Source organism: Annulohypoxylon truncatum (assembly GCF_022578515.1).
Source record: "Annulohypoxylon truncatum strain CBS 140777 unplaced genomic scaffold F4807scaffold_1, whole genome shotgun sequence".
NCBI classification, from domain to species: Eukaryota; Fungi; Ascomycota; class Sordariomycetes; order Xylariales; family Hypoxylaceae; genus Annulohypoxylon; species Annulohypoxylon truncatum.
This window is the reverse complement of record NW_025953787.1, coordinates 2,151,740-2,167,009: the sequence shown is the minus strand read 5'-3', so window position 1 is coordinate 2,167,009 and position 15,270 is coordinate 2,151,740. Positions and strand designations below refer to the sequence as shown.

Here is a 15,270-nt window from a genome sequence, read left to right as displayed (position 1 = left end):
ACTCGTAATACTGTAATACCCGTAGTATGCATACAAAACCTTAGGTTCGAATCCCACTTAGTGCATGTAAAAAAAAAAAATATTTAAATACTATAGCACCTTCCTTGATTAAGAAGGTGCACCTACCCTTTTTCCCTTTTTTCTTCCCTTTTTAAACTAGCCCCACCATTGCAGGACGAAAATCATTGCACACCTAAAATTATTTTAGCTTAGTCACCCTTGCAATTAATTACAATATATTCCTTTATACAATGGTCATTATTCAATAATACATGTTATTGAAATATCCTGTTCGCGCTCCAAAACCCTTTTTCCTTAATAAGCATTGTTTCTCTACGTATATAATTGGTCGAAAACCCCTGTATTATTTTGTAATGGATGTATATTTGATTACATATTATACTCAATATGCTGGAAACATCATTTTTTGCATTTATTATTTTAAGGATAATTTAGAATGTCAAGGTCATTGCATAAGAATGTCTAGAAACCCCCCCCACCCGGGTAGGTACTCATAATCCCTTTAATTGCCGCATCGTAGTCAAAACGTATGCATTTCGCTCAAGCGACCCGAGGCTCTCCTAGCACCCTTGGAGGGACTGGATTACATTCGCAATACAATGATTCATAGAGAAGGAGGTCACAAGTAGTTGTTGTTGTATAGTATGGATCCTCAAAGAACTGAGGCTCCAGCGTCCAAGACAGATACTTGCCGATGAAGGGCAAGCATACTCCCGCCTGCTGGAGCAACACATATCTCGACTTGGGTTGAAGGGCGCCGATGTGTTTCAGATGCTGACGGTCCTCTTGCCGAGGCGTACACATAAACACGTACGGAACTCCCCCATCGCCCTTTTGGCCCTCGACGCAGAAGGGCCGCATGGCGTCGGGGAATCTAAGGGATTCGGTGATGGCGAGTGGCTTGACGGTTGGCATCAATATATGCAAGACGGGCTCCGTGCCGACCTGGGGGCGCACCTCGTCGACGAGAAAGGCGCACAGCTCGTCCAGGTCATCTTTATACCCTACGAACGGAGGCCCGAGCGGGTCCTGGCGTTGAAGGTCTTCGAACTTGGGGTGCCATTCGTGACCCTGGTGAAAGACGAAAAAGTAGTGCGGCATCTCATCCCGACTGTGCCGTTCGATCATGGTTCGGATGTATGAGTGTACGTGTTGAGGAAAGTAGTCGCCTCGCGAATTAATCGAATCTAGGTTCTGGTCGATGCCGCTGAGCGATCCGGCCATCTTCTCGGTGTTATCTGCTAGCCTCCTGATCTCGGCAACGGCGGCCGCTTCTGTCAAAAGACCTCCGATTCCGTGAATAAGACCCGTAACGGAAGGTCTGCTGAAAGAGTTGATGCCGTCAGCGATGGACTGTAACCTCTCGTTCATGCTTTGTGTCCAGCTCTCCAAGCCTTGCAAGGCCTTCAAGATCTGGTCTAGTTGTCGTTCTGATATCTTATTGGACCGAGCTTGATACCTGGCAGCCTCGCTGATGAGATCATTCAGAGATTTCATATAGGCGTTGTTTCTTTCAGCTTCAGCCACCAACTTCTCCATCTGGGGATTGCCTTTAGCCGAACTTTTAATAAAACTTAATAGATTTAACCCCAAGCCAGAACCGTTGATAATCTTATCCCAAGGCCACTGACTAACATCGATCTTAGATAGTGACAATATCATTCTTTCAGCGAAAGATGCAGCGCCAATATCCGACATTTTGTTCACTGGAATTGATAAGACTTAGTCTAAATGTTCGTTCAAAAGGTACTCGATGAAAAGTGAGATTGGATTAGTTGGAGCTTTTGGGGCGGAAAGTTACGACTTTTCTGAAATGCTTGCCCAGTTTCTCGCGAAACTATATGAAAAGGCATGCAACTTCTTTCCCACCCACCGGCCGTCACATCGAGCCAACACTCAGAATTCAATTGGCAGCCATTCAGGATTGATTGGCCGTAAAACATTATTATGGGGAGACGTGGCAGCTGTTGAAGCTGGTTATGTCGCATGTTGGCGTGGTGCGTGGCTGTATCTAACCATCCAACTGCAGTATTAACGGTGTGCCGCCAATAGGGAACCTTGCTGCCTTTTTCAATTTACGCGCCATCCTAAATAATGCGTTAGGCGTACTCCAGGCAGATATCCCATGCGACAGATATAGGTACATATGCGCCGACGGCCTCAGCTTTCAAGTAGACATGTACTGTACCCAAGTAGAGGACGTTCTATGGACGTAGACGAATTCTTCATCTTCATCATCAATAACGCGTCAGCAGCTCACACACACCACTCTATCTATAAATTTCAAAAGCAAGCATTCCACGTCTCTAACAATGCTTTCAAATGCGATTAGATTCAAAAATTTCAAAAGGTTACCGAAGAAGCTTGTTACGGTCATGAGAAATCTGATATTTGCCGATCGAAACATATATACTATTGAGTACCTAGGTATTCCGAGGCTCTAACTTACTAGTGTATATATATGCCGAGGTTGAAGGGGGTAGGTTTCCTACGGTATCCTATTGTATCCATGCATACGATCCGTTTTATACCAGCGCCTCTACCGAGTTCCGAGTATGTAACCAATGCCTATGAACAATCCATCGCTATGAGATTATATATATATACAGTTCAACCAACGCATCGCTCCGAATCTTGAAGTTCACGCTTCTCTTACACGTCTCCCTTCTCAGGCTCCTTCTTCTTCCTCACATCTACCCAACCCATCCCGAACGAGGCCACAAAACTCAACCCGGCACAAGCTATTAGCATGTAGCACACCGTGTCGAAAGCTGTGGCAAACGCTTGAATCACGCCCGCCAGCTCGGGACTTCCCTGCGGCACCAAGGATCGGACCGCTTCCGCGCTACCGCCCGCCGCGAGGGCTGCCTGGGGGTCCACGGAGGGTGCCAGTCTCACGATTTCCTTCAGCAGCGTCTGCGTGAATATGGTGTTTCCGACCACGGCGAAGACCGCGGCCGAGAAGTTCTGGCAGAAGATGAGGAACGCGGTCCCGAGGGCGCTCTGGGCGGGCGGAAGGGCGTATTGAAGCGCGAATAGACCGACCTGGATACCACAGCCACGGAGCCCGTAGATGATCTGGTAGCCGATCCATAGCCCCGTCTCGGTGTCGGGAGCCCAGGTTGAGATGAGGCCGGCGGCGACGGTAGTTCCCGCCGAAGCCACCACTGCCCAAGGGAGGTAGTAGCCAAGTCGCGTTACTGATAACTGTTAGCCATGACCTTACACAGATTCTTTTTTTTTTTTTGATATCATCCTCGGAAATAAGATGATAGGAATGACGTACTCAGTGCTCCGGACATAACGATAAATAACACGCTAGACAAGATATTCGGCAACATATAGACACCGCTCAAGGTCGGTCCTACTCCCTTGACGGATTGGAAGTAGATGGGGAGGAACTGGGCACCGATGAAGACGCTCGTCGCCAAACCGGTGAACTGGAGAGTGCTAACCCACACGATCCTCTTGCGTATCATGGAGAAGGGAATCATCGCCTTGTCGCCTTCGCGATATTCCCAGTACAGGAAGATAGGGAATGCCACCCCTGCGCCCACGAATAAGCCAATGACGGTCGACGAGCTCCAGGGGTACTCGGAAGAGCCGAATTGCAGAGCCAGCAGGAACATGATGGCGGCCGGTGCGAATATGGCAAAGCCGACGAGGTCAAGGTCCGGAATGATCTCGCGGAGCAGTTTGAAGGAGACTCGCGGCTTGGAGGTTTGGTCCGGCACGTGCAAGACGGAAAGAAAAAGCCCAGCAAGACCACCGAGTGGCAAGTTGATGTAGAAGCACCACCGCCAAGTCACGTACTGCGTGAACACACCTCCGATTAACGGACCTGTGATGAGTCCCGTCTGCCCGACTACGAAGCCGTTAGCATATTGGCAAAGCCAACTCTAGCAAGGGAAGAAAGAAAGTGATTGAACTCACAGGCCATCATGATAGACATATAAATCGGACGCTTTTCCATGGGCACGGCACCGGAAATGACAGTTAAGGCGCCGTTCTGGAGTCCTGAGCTACCCATCCCGGCGACGGCTCGTCCGATAATAAACATGACGGAAGATTGGGAGACGGCGCATAGTAGCGAGCCAACCTCGAAGATGAAAAAGAAGAAGAGGAACACCCATTTCGCGCTAACACGAGTATACACCCTACCGGTCAGGGGCTGTAGCGTGGCACTATACAAGTCGAGGTGAGCTTTTATATCCGACATGTCTGATATCGTGGGGACTGAAAGTCACTATGCGGAGAGACATACCTAGTAAGCTGATAGGCACCTGTGTACCACCCGATATCCTCTAAACTATGGAAATCCGAAGTGATCTGTGGGATGGCCTATTGTCCAACAGGATGTCAGTCTATACCCAAGTCTCAAGAACTTATCGTCACAGTCCTATCGACAAACAACATATAAGGGACGAAGAAGCGCGACTTACCGTGCTGATGATTGACATATCCAGCATGAGCAGGAAGAAGAAGGTGGTGACGCTGACAAGCAGGAGCCCGAGCTTATACCCCGTCACGTAGTCGGTGTTCTCGACATTTTCCGCCGCTATGATCTCCGTCGACGAGGACGCCGATGGCTCTTGGTTTTCCGCATCCTGTGTCGGCTCGCCTTCTCCTTCCCTCGGAGCCCAGTGGTCACCTGTTTCTTTCTCTAGCATTGACACTGCCGAGGATGTGGTGTCGCCGTCGAGCCTGGACGCCGACAGTCTTGACGTTTGCGCCTCCGCCGCTTTCCCCATGGCGCCTTACTGGGACTTGACCTGCCCAACTACGTATTGTCGAGGTTACGTATGAAATACCAGCAGGGGAGACAGGGTTTTTGGACACTTTGGTATTGTTGTTTTGTCGGTCCTGAGACGTGGCTATCCTTCGTCAGGGGGATACAGAATCGTGTATATATACGGATATATATATGCCGAGACCCAAAGTGGACGCCAAGAGGACCCTGGTAATTCAAGCTAAGAAGCGATATCGATCTAATTATCTAGCCACGGACTTAGAGGATCTTGTCAGATACCGGTCTGTCGTTCTTGATTGAGAGGTAAGCAAACAATATGTATTATAAGGCACGAGGGCCAGAGGATATTATATGCACCGGGAGCTCTACTCTACAACACAACGCAATGGAAAGGGAAGACAACAAATAAACCCAGATAAGTAAATAAATATATAGATGCCTATCACTCAACAGAAAGTCCTAGAACAGAAGGTACCCACCGACGTCCGGTGTTCTACGTACGCATTCTGCCCTACGAATTCCATCTCCCCATCGACCCAAGAGAAATGTTCCCTGCGCAGAGTTGCAGCTGGCGGGTTTGGGTCGAAGAGCGCAGACTTTTTTTTTTTTTGGCGAGGAGCCCATACGAGAAGTGCCGTAGCGTGTTGCACGGTCCCGGCTTCCGTCCTCTGAATCCCGTTTCCGAATCCCGCTCCAATTGCTTACACCTACTCAACGGCGTGATAGGGGGATTTTTAAGATTCGCCATTGAGTCATAACATCTAACATCCCATTTCGCAGGATCTGGGGCTTTTTTGTTCTAACTAATTGTGAGACCGAATTTCGTGTATACGTCCATTGCGCCTCTTCCCGACGTTGTCTGCATGAGCAGGTGATGCAGGAACGGGAATCGTTGGTATCGTTAAGTCATCAAATCATCATACACTAATTCCTTACACTAGACCCGGATCTCGGAATATTGACGTAGAAAGTCGGACACCGAATTGATCTGATAAGATCAAACGGAAACAGCACCTAGTTAGATGGATTTAACGGGGTGGGGGTTAAGCAGTATTGGCAATCTGGGAAAATTAGGTGGCACCAAGCCGAACCGGCTTTAACCCCGCCAAATTCCGGGCTGAGACTCGGATTCGGTCAGTGCTCAGGATCGGGAGATTGTTTATAATTAACTATCCGCACCTGCGATGTATTGCGGTGAGGTATCAATAGGGGCCCATTGCGGCTGAAGCCCAACGGGTTTAACAAGGGGTGCATGCATGCCCGGCTGTCATACGTTTCGAGTTGAATTTGACGAACATTACGTAAGTAAATTTCCCATATGAGAATAGCTACCCGAAACCAAAACCGAGCGTAGGTAGCTAGATTTTCTCGACATTTATATTAACGTGAGCTTTAAAATTACATAACCCAATCCACTTGCCATTCAGTATTACAATATCTTAATACTAACATCATAACGGAGCAACGACTACATTTCGTAGAGCGAGGGGAATGCTATCAATTCCATCCCATATACCCATATCCACTATCCCCTACCCCGTCCCCCTTTTCCAGACGCCAAAGTTGGGTATTGTACCTGGTAGAAAATGCTATGTATGCCGATAAAACAGCCGCAGTCCAGGCCGCAGTAGCAATAATAACACCGTAAAAGAATATCACGCCCCGAATACCTAAATACGGCAGTCCAGCCAAAAAGAAAAACAGTAACAACCAGTCAGTCAGTAGACTCTACCAACTAACTCCCCTCCCACGACCTCAGCATATCCGTCAACCACGGATCGTCCAACCACTCCATAGACGAGAGCTCCGGGATCGCCGAGCCAGGCGGGTACTGCGGATCGACGCCGGCGCCCGCGGCGGGCGTATTCGGCGCGGCCGCGGCCGCGCTCCCCGACGCGCATCCGAGCTGCTCTAAGGTCGCGGTCCACGACGGGATGGTAGCGCGCAGCGCGTTGGCGGCCTTGGTATAGTAATCCAAGTTGTCGGGGTCGTCGGCGGTGTCGATGCCGCAGATCTGGGGCACCTGGAGGAAGCGGGTGGCGGCGCGGTCCATGACGCTCATGAGGTCGATGCTGTTCTTGACGATGGCGCGGTCCCACTCCGGGTCGTCGACGACCATGAGCCGGTACACCGTCTGCGTCGCGCGCCCGAAGTGCAGCGTCAGCGGCATCGACAGGCACATGTACTCCCCCGGCGCGAACGACAGGAAGTTCTCGAGGCTCGCTTTCGATGCCTGCAGGCTCGAGTAGTACGCGTCCAGCTTCCCCATGTCGATGCCGCCGCTGCTGCCGGTGACTGGCGCCGGCCGCGGCGGGTGCGCCGTCAGCCACGGGTTGACGTTCCAGAGGCACATGTCTGCGATGGCGATCTCGGCGGCGTAGTAGTGCGAGAGGAATACTTCTGTTCAGAGTGTTAACGAGATATAATACGGCCTAGGTAAGTATGGTGAAGACGCTAAGACCTAAAACGGTTCTGGGGCCATCAAGTGGGAGAAGAAATTAATGAATAGGTGTAGAGGGTAGACGTACTGTTATCTCGAAGAACAGCCGGAAGCTCTCGTTTAACTGCTTCCAAATTTGTGCGCAGAGCTTTGACGTAGATGAAAGGGGGGTTCTTTAGTGTAGCTGAGTTTCCGGAATGGTCAGCAGCCCGCCAGGTTATTTGCGCGACGTCTTCCTGGATCCTATACGTTCTGACCATTGCTACGAGAAGCTCGTCGTGTATCGTCTCCGGAGACGTGGCAAGTTTCTGAAGCGAGTCTTCCATGTGAGGCGTCCACCGCATAGTCTGAGTCCTTAGGAAGTTTGAAATACTACACAAGCCAAAAGTTTAGCTAGCATGTCTTACAATGATAATGGATAATGGCGTACATACCCCGAGCAAAGAATAAAGCAAGCCAAGGTAGCTCTCCTCTCCTCGTTCGTACGGTGGGTGGAGAGTGTCTTTGGGTACCCGTAAGTAGGTTTAAAGCAGTGCAGTTCCCTATAAAAGTTATCTTGGGGTGGCTTGTCGAAGCGGAGATCGGCGACAATGGTGGTAGCCATGTTTATATAAGCATTGATATATGGCTTGCCGGTGAAATGGTGCATGCCCCTATACGGTAGGTTAGGTTCATCCATGATAGCTAGATGTAACGAAAGAAGGCATAAACATCCAGCCTTTCATTGAAAGTAAGATGAGATTGTAGATGCGTACCAGCCAAGATAACACACGACTCCAAGTAACAAATCAACACTTCGATCCAGTTCTATCAGCATCTTCTGTGATAGGTACTCTCTAATTTTCTGGCTGTAGGCTGCCTTTTTCTCTTGTGATTTAGCACAAGTGCATGCTATAGTCAGCCATAAGAATGGCCTTTCCTGTTGTAGTTGTGCAGCGCTATAACTCCAAGTTAGCCGGTCACATTATCCAATGCCTCGCATCGATAGTCATGTGATCATACAATCACCCATGATTAAAGGACGAGACTATTATACTTTAGCAAAAGGGAGATATGGTACTAACGTAGTCTCAGGTGGTATGTACACGAACGGAAAGAAGGGGACGAATCGGTCTTGAAACACCCGCAAGATCTCTTCAGCCTCGGCAGGAGAGGGATAACCATCCTGAGACGAGGCAATAGACGGAGGGGTAGGGTACGAATTAATGCTCGCATATCTCGCACAGAAGGCGGCTTCGACAGGCTGCGAAGGCAGCGGCAACGGATGCGCGCCAGACGCCGCTTTATCGGCACCGGGGACCGGCACCACCCCTATGGACGGGTCCAACTCCATAGCGCTAGGGCCGGCATTCGCGTCGGGGTCAATGCCGGGGTCGGGCAGATCGTCGCTAGTAGTAGCGCCAGCCCTGTAGGCGCCCGTCGGCGGCGTGCCGGAGGCCTGGGCCCGGAGTATGGACACCAGGTCGTCGAGCTTCTCTTCGAGATGGGCCGTCCGCTCGGCGGCGGGGCGCCTGACGGCGCGCTTCCGCACGCTAACCGACGGCACGCATTGCTTGCCCAGGCGCTGGCAGCGCTCGCAGGCGGCGGAGCCCGGGGTGCCGCGGCTGATACACTTGCACTTGGCCTTGGAGCAGTTGGTGCAGGCTTGGCCGTACGGGACCGATTTCCGTCCGGGGACTACTGCTGCTTGGCCGCTCGAACTGGGACCAATCGAGTCGAGGTCCATTCCGCCGGGACAAGCGCGCGCCAATTAAATTAGCAAGGTACAGGTAACGTGTGTAAGTCTTGTAAGTTATGTACGTGTGTATCACGAAACGAGACAAACCCGTTCGGCAATGGTGCACACAATGCAGATTATCGACGGAATCTAGGTTGGCGAAAAACGATTCCCGTCCTCTACTCGGGATTGAAGGAAACGTGGAGAAGAAAAGAAGCAACGAGGCGAAATGTATAATAATGCTATGGGTTCGAGGAGTTGGGGTGTAGAATAGGTGCGAGTGCTTTGCGCGTACGGGATTCGGATTTATCGGACAACTCAAATCCCGCTTTGCGCTGCGGCGTAGCTGAGGCTGCTCGGAGGATGATGATTTAACAAGAGACCAAAAACCTGGGTGACATAATTTTAGTACCCACCTAAATTTCACTCCTTTCTACTAAATATATATCAAATATCGGTCAAATACGATACATTCTTTTCCTTTGCAGGGGCACGGTGAGACAGCTGAGAAAAAGCAATATGTGACACTTACGCACTTTCAATATACGATAGACATATCCAAATTAAGATGAGTTACAAGTTCCAAGTAGGTGCTCAGCAACCGTCATCTATGCCTTGTCCAGGCTTACAAACACATACGGGATACTACTATTACTTAATACAAAATCCGGCTTGGCGCGACATTCACATACATAACCTACCTAGGTACCTAATCACCAATCACCTGCATGTCACATAACTCAAAAGAGTAATCCGAATAAAAGGGGTAAAGCGAAAGAACAGAGCTTCTCATTGCCTATCATCCAACCTAATCAGCCTGGACTGATGGGATTGAACGCCCATCGTTGCAGAGCCTCAAAGACGGCTCTCGACTTTTGACCCTGATAAATAAGCACTAGCGAAACTGAAGCATTCAACTAACCATCCCGTTAAAAAGCCGGGCTCATCGGATCCCTATCGCTGCCAGTTCTGGCACTACCCCCGCTAGGACTACCACTACAATCGCTCACGGCCTCGCCATTGATATCGCTTCGAGGTCCGGTAGGTGTAGGATATTCAAGGCCCAGAGGAGCACTAGAATACTCTGAAAACCCGGACCCCTCTCGAATGTGCGAGTACGCAGGGATGGTATTATTTCCCTCATCCTCGGCTGCGCTGCTCTGCGTGAAACCGGACACATCACTAAGCATCGACGACGAGCGGCCTCTAGCCTTAGTCCCGGGCTGCGGAATATTCGGTGTGGCAGTTCCCTGCGGCACGAACCCGGGGGCAAGAGGGGAGGGTCCCCAAAGTGACGGGTTGTAGAGAGGGTTGTTCCAAGCAGCCGTCGCTTCATACGTTGCCGTGCTAGTAGCGGGTCCTTGGACTGGAGGTGCAGGGCCTGGAGACGAGAAGGGGGCAGTTGCATCGGGAAATTCGTAGGTCGCATAAGCATACGCAGCTTGCTGCTGCGTATGGAACGAGTCTAGCTGTGTTTTGAGTGCCATGTTTTCCTGCTCCTTGTTGTAAATAGCAAGATCGACTTCGTTGATCTTGGCAATCAAATCGCACTCAACTTTGGCTATGTCATTCTCGTACGTCTCCCGGGCTTGCCGTCTGCGCTCCGCTTCATCAAGGCCACGAGCATTGGCATCGGCGATACGTGCATGCTCACCGTCGACCTTGGCGATTCGGTTGCTGATCTTGTTGCGTCTGGCTTGGAGGCTCGCCTTTTCCTCTTGAAGACCCTTAATTCCGCGATCGACAGACGATTTGAATCCCCTAAATGCAGTAACGGCGCCATCGTATTTGGCCTTCGCGTTCGCCCACGCAGCCTGCTTGGCTTTCCAGGCAGACCTCAAAGATTCAGGGACGGACTCGAGCTCCTTTAATTCCGATTCCACGTTAGTGATAGCTTGCTCTGCCTGCTTGTGCTGCGTAGTATTCTGCTGGATTTTCTGGCGTAGCTTATCGTCACCCGTGCCGGCTGACTGAACAGCGGTAGACAGTTTTTCATTCTCTTTCTTCATAGCATTCGCCTTCCGATGAAACTCCTTCCGTAACGCCTTCTGACGGGCCTTTTCCTCAGCCAGTTTGCTTTCAGCTGCTGCAATCGACGTCTTGAGGGTCGTGATGGGCGAATCAGGTCGAAGGGATCGTTGACCCGGTGGCTTCGTAGCGCTGACGTCTACGTCTGCCGACTTGGCTTGAGCAGTTCTCACGCTGGTCGAAAACAGGACCTCATGCGTTGTCGTGCTAACAAATTCGCATTCGTAGTTCGACATGGGAGTAAGCCCATAAATATCCCCGCTCCATCGAGTCCCATGGTTAAGATCCCCTTCAGGATCCTGCACCGGCACCATCCTGGTAGGCTGCCAGACAGCATTGTTAACCCGAACATAGAAAGGTTTGGCAAAGTCAATCCTTGTCCCGTCCTGGGAGGCAGTAGGTTCCGGGGTATGAATGAAGTAGCTGGTATTGAAGCATACTTCATCACATCCGACGTAGGTGATCCAAATTTGGTCAGGCTGTGTGTTGAATGGAGCGTTACCTAGATTATGAATGTCAGTTGCATTCGAACCCGCGGATTCCGCCGCGGCATGAGTAAGTTCGTATTCTTTCACGACAACAATTTTTGTGCTCGCTAAAGCTGCCCAGAGCGGTTGTCGATTCCGAATCTGGGCACTTTGTTTTCTTTTCTTTTTTGTAGTTAACGCTGTTGAGTTTTGGAGGGAAGCAGTATCGCTATCCGGCGTCGAAAATCCACCGTCATTCTCCGCGGTGTAAGTTTTTCCGGCCTCGGGGTCGGCGGCATTCTGAGCTAGAATATCACGCCTTTCCCGCCTCAAATACCAATCGCGTATGTATTTTACGAGACCCTGCGTTAAGATATGAATGGCCAGTATGCTCTTAACCCACCCGAACCAACCCGTTTGAACCCTATCGTAGCCACGTATAGACTCTAAGGATTCCAGCGGGTCATCAAGATCGGGGGTCATGAAGCGACTAGAGCCTAGGAGATATCCTATGGGGGAATATTTCATTCTGGTGTGACGCAAGACGTGAGACAGAAGAATCATGCTTAGGCAGATGAGAGTGTTCTTCATAGACCCTCCATCTCTTGAACTTGATCCGCCACCCAATCCCAGTGCAATGACCATCTGCGCCAGGTCGAGGATGACGTGCTGAATCGGGCCCCATAGAAATAACCAGATGAGAAGGACGATGCCATCGACGCAGATGACGGTTGCCAGGGAGGGCGCACCTAGGTTCCACTCAAATACGTCGCTAAAGGTCAGGCCGTTGCTAGTCACGAAGGTAAGCAGCGTGAAAAGCACATAAATACCGGATAGCGCAAGAGGGGGGATCTGCATTAGAATGATGAGAATGGCGATGGTATCTTGAAGAGGACATGACCGTAGGACGGTGAGAGCGAAGTCGACGCCAAGTGGACCGGGGTCGCGGTGGACGTTAGAGTTCTTAGTAGCATTGACGTCGATCCGACGATGGTTATCTTCGGGGATGCCATTGCCGAGATGAGAGTGGTAAGACTCGGATGACGACGACTCCGAATAGCCACCAAGCGAGCCTCTCCTCAGAGACTCGGTGATCCTGTTCTCTGCCGGCATCTCGGTCGGTTGCTTGGAGTAGCCGTTCGCAGAGGGTGGCGGTGTTGGGGGGACAGGGGGGATAGCAGCATCGTCGGAGGGCTGCTTCGCATTTCCGTTCAGGTGGTTGAGGCTCTTTTGTTTCGATACGCGCTTCCCGGGACCTACCAGGCCATTCTCGTGTCTAGTATCGCGATTATTCGAGGCACCGTGCTGTCGCTTTGCCGATGCTGAAGCGCGAGGCATACGCTCGCGTAGTGCTGACCGGACCCAGAAGCTTGTTCCGAGCCAGCCAGTCAACCGAAGGCGACGAGGACTACAACACCTAAATCTCTTCCTTCGGCGGATTGAAGGGGACCGGTTCGACCAAAGGGTAGAGGGGAGGTGAAGTTACGCTTTGTAGAGGGTCCCGAAGTAGGAGTCATAGGAGGTTATTCCGGAAGGAGTGGACGAGGACGAGGCGAAGAAAAAAAGAACGTTTTCGAGGTTTGCCGCCGTCATGCGCAATGACTTATTTCAACGGACAACGTTAAAATACTTCCAAGTTCACCGTGCTAAGGTGATAAGAATAATTAAATAATATCAAATTGCAACCCGAGATGGAAGAATTATCTCTCCGCAAGGGACTCGGGTGCGTAGATATGGGAGGTCAAGATCGTGGGATTGGATTATTGGATTATTTGATCAAGACGGGAATTGCTTGGTGGGAGAAAAAAGGAACAAAAAAGCAGTACAACGGTTCAGTGTGAACGAAAGCATCGACCACGGGTACTGTACCATAGATACATGTAGAACAGCCGCGATCGACTAAGTGGATTATGTACCTAGGTACAAGCATCAGGATCGCACATGCCTGCGCGAGAATAGAAAATGACAAGTACAGTACAACCCACACGTTTTAACTCAGGTACCTTCCGATTGCCACGCCTCGCAGGTGCTCCTGGTGCTCCAGGCTGTAGGAACCCTGTAATCGTAACCCTACCCACCTGTGGTCTACCGGCAGGTACGATACAATCGGAGCCCTGGGTGGCAGCTGGAGAATAAGCACGATGGGAAGCTTCAGCGTGCGCGGGCGGGAAGGTCGGAGTACGTTTATGTGGTACTTAGTGTACAAGGCACTATTTCGGGGCGTCGGGGGGACGCTACTCGGCCACTAATAATCTGTTTTTCAGTGGCTGGAATCTAGATGGATCTCCATATCGGGTCTGCAGGCTTCTAATAAAAGTTTGAATATATCACGAGTACCGACGCATTGACTTGGTTTTCTGGTAACATGAAGTGCTCTTGGCTGGAAGTTAGTGCTTGTGGCTTGTGGTACCAGATTTGCTATTATCCATTGGATTGGATGTATTTTGTTAGCGTACCTGCCAGACCTGTTGAGTTTTCGGCAACGTTTAGCAACATTCAGCGAAGGCAGCTGCGAAAGATGTAACACGTCCTGCCCGTCGGAGTTCCTTCGTCAATTCAGATGCTCCCCCAGCTTATCCCCTAATCCTTACATAGTACACTAGGTAGGTCCCTTAACTTCCTAGTCCTCCCCATAAAATTATCCTGACATCTTTCTTACACACGTGCACCAACAACCCTGATTGTAGAAACGACTTACAAGAATATCTGCTGTCAACATTTCAGCCGTTAAAACCTATTGGTTCTTCTGTACGTATTGATGCACGCGGCTATTTACGCCTGGTATGCGGTATGCGCTTTACTTGTCGCTATAAAGATAGCAGCAAAACAAACGTCAACAGCCAATCCATCAATACTCGAGAATTGGAACTGGGTGGATTTGAAGATCTCTGTCCGCCTTCTTCAGACTTGGCGAGTTTCCCCAAATTGCTTGGCATTGTCATCAGACAGGCGGCCTGGCAGTTCAATCGTTGTACCGGACAACTAGGCCACATACCTGCCGTTGCTTCGCGTTGCGTTACTTGCGTTGCCTTTGAGATATCTGATTTCTTACGATTACACAAGCCGTGGGGGCCCAAGGACGCGTCACTGTAAGACCAAAATAGCTCATCCTACTCATCCTCGACATAATAGTATCCGTTGAAGTTTGTCAATCTAACCAACAACACCAAGCAGGATGGATCAGGGGAGTCAACATTCGTACGAAGTAGTATACTACCTTACTATACTGTGTCCATGGCCTTCTCCGATGATTCGGTAATGCGCGGTCGACGAAAAGAATTTATTAAGGTGTCTAGCCATGGATGATACTATCCAACTAGCCAATAGGATTCAACTCATTATGTACACTTGTAAGGTTCTTCCATGTTTTTCTTATTTTCTTTTGTCCTGCCTTTTTTTTTTCTTCTCGTTTGCCCCTCTTATATTATAGTGTATACGAGATCTCGAAATCTTCAACGAAAACCCCACACAATATGGAGACTTCCACGCAAAGATATTTACAAGTGCCGCCATTATCGACATCTAGAATTCGGCCAGCCCTAGTGAATGGGACGAACAGGACGATCTGTACAATATACCGGTTTACCATATGCTACTCCAACGAATAACACACATAACAAAACTTCGTCATATGCACGTTGATGGATGAGGTCTCATTATATGTACTGTGATAACGCAGCATTGCTGTATTGAGAGAGCATACCTAGGTATACATTCCCGAAGCTTGTTCAGACTTCTAACTTCTCTTTCAACTATCGTACTCCTATTCTATTCCTGTCCTATCTAAGGTATGCGGGTCTATTTATACCTAGTAATCTCTCAGCTCAAGCCTTCGCTTCTTCGACGA

General features: G+C 50.0%; 4 protein-coding genes across 4 annotated transcripts; all 4 read right to left on the bottom strand.

Moving 5' to 3' along the window:
- Window positions 1-539: 539 nt before the first annotated feature.
- F4807DRAFT_23991 (uncharacterized protein) lies at window positions 540-2,100 on the bottom strand. Its single transcript, XM_047994270.1, has one exon. The coding sequence runs from the start codon at window positions 1,717-1,719 to the stop codon at window positions 562-564; it is 1,158 nt and encodes a 385-aa protein (XP_047859688.1). The 5' UTR covers window positions 1,720-2,100; the 3' UTR covers window positions 540-561.
- F4807DRAFT_466441 (putative MFS multidrug transporter) lies at window positions 1,944-4,772 on the bottom strand (the record flags this gene model as incomplete). The annotated part of the gene is made up of 5 exons (XM_048002385.1): window positions 1,944-3,221; window positions 3,308-3,886; window positions 3,955-4,205; window positions 4,286-4,362; window positions 4,464-4,772. The coding sequence occupies 5 exons, from the start codon at window positions 4,770-4,772 to the stop codon at window positions 2,674-2,676; spliced, it is 1,764 nt and encodes a 587-aa protein (XP_047859687.1). The 3' UTR covers window positions 1,944-2,673.
- A 1,343-nt stretch (window positions 4,773-6,115) lies between these two features.
- F4807DRAFT_23873 (uncharacterized protein) lies at window positions 6,116-9,216 on the bottom strand. The gene is made up of 5 exons (XM_047994256.1): window positions 8,276-9,216; window positions 7,967-8,149; window positions 7,646-7,864; window positions 7,300-7,583; window positions 6,116-7,171 (listed from the first exon to the last, which is right to left on the bottom strand). Exons 1-5 carry the CDS (start codon window positions 8,935-8,937, stop codon window positions 6,507-6,509), a joined length of 2,013 nt encoding a protein of 670 aa, XP_047859686.1. The 5' UTR covers window positions 8,938-9,216; the 3' UTR covers window positions 6,116-6,506.
- A 546-nt stretch (window positions 9,217-9,762) lies between these two features.
- Window positions 9,763-13,381, bottom strand: F4807DRAFT_23885 (uncharacterized protein). The gene has a single exon (XM_047994257.1). The coding sequence runs from the start codon at window positions 12,759-12,761 to the stop codon at window positions 9,858-9,860; it is 2,904 nt and encodes a 967-aa protein (XP_047859685.1). The 5' UTR covers window positions 12,762-13,381; the 3' UTR covers window positions 9,763-9,857.
- Window positions 13,382-15,270: the final 1,889 nt, after the last annotated feature.

Bases quoted from the DNA above. Each gene is read 5' to 3' on its own strand.
- F4807DRAFT_23991 (XM_047994270.1), bottom strand. From the start codon at position 1,719: ATGTCGGATATTGGCGCTGCATCTTTCGCTGAAAGAATGATATTGTCA.
- F4807DRAFT_23873 (XM_047994256.1), bottom strand. From the start codon at position 8,937: ATGGACCTCGACTCGATTGGTCCCAGTTCGAGCGGCCAAGCAGCAGTA. The intron at 7,865-7,966 runs GTACGCATCTAC...CCTACCGTATAG, and splicing joins GTCGTGTGTTATCTTGGCTG to GGGCATGCACCATTTCACCG. The intron at 7,172-7,299 runs GTACGTCTACCC...CACTCTGAACAG, and splicing joins GGCTGTTCTTCGAGATAACA to AAGTATTCCTCTCGCACTAC.
- F4807DRAFT_23885 (XM_047994257.1), bottom strand. From the start codon at position 12,761: ATGCCTCGCGCTTCAGCATCGGCAAAGCGACAGCACGGTGCCTCGAAT.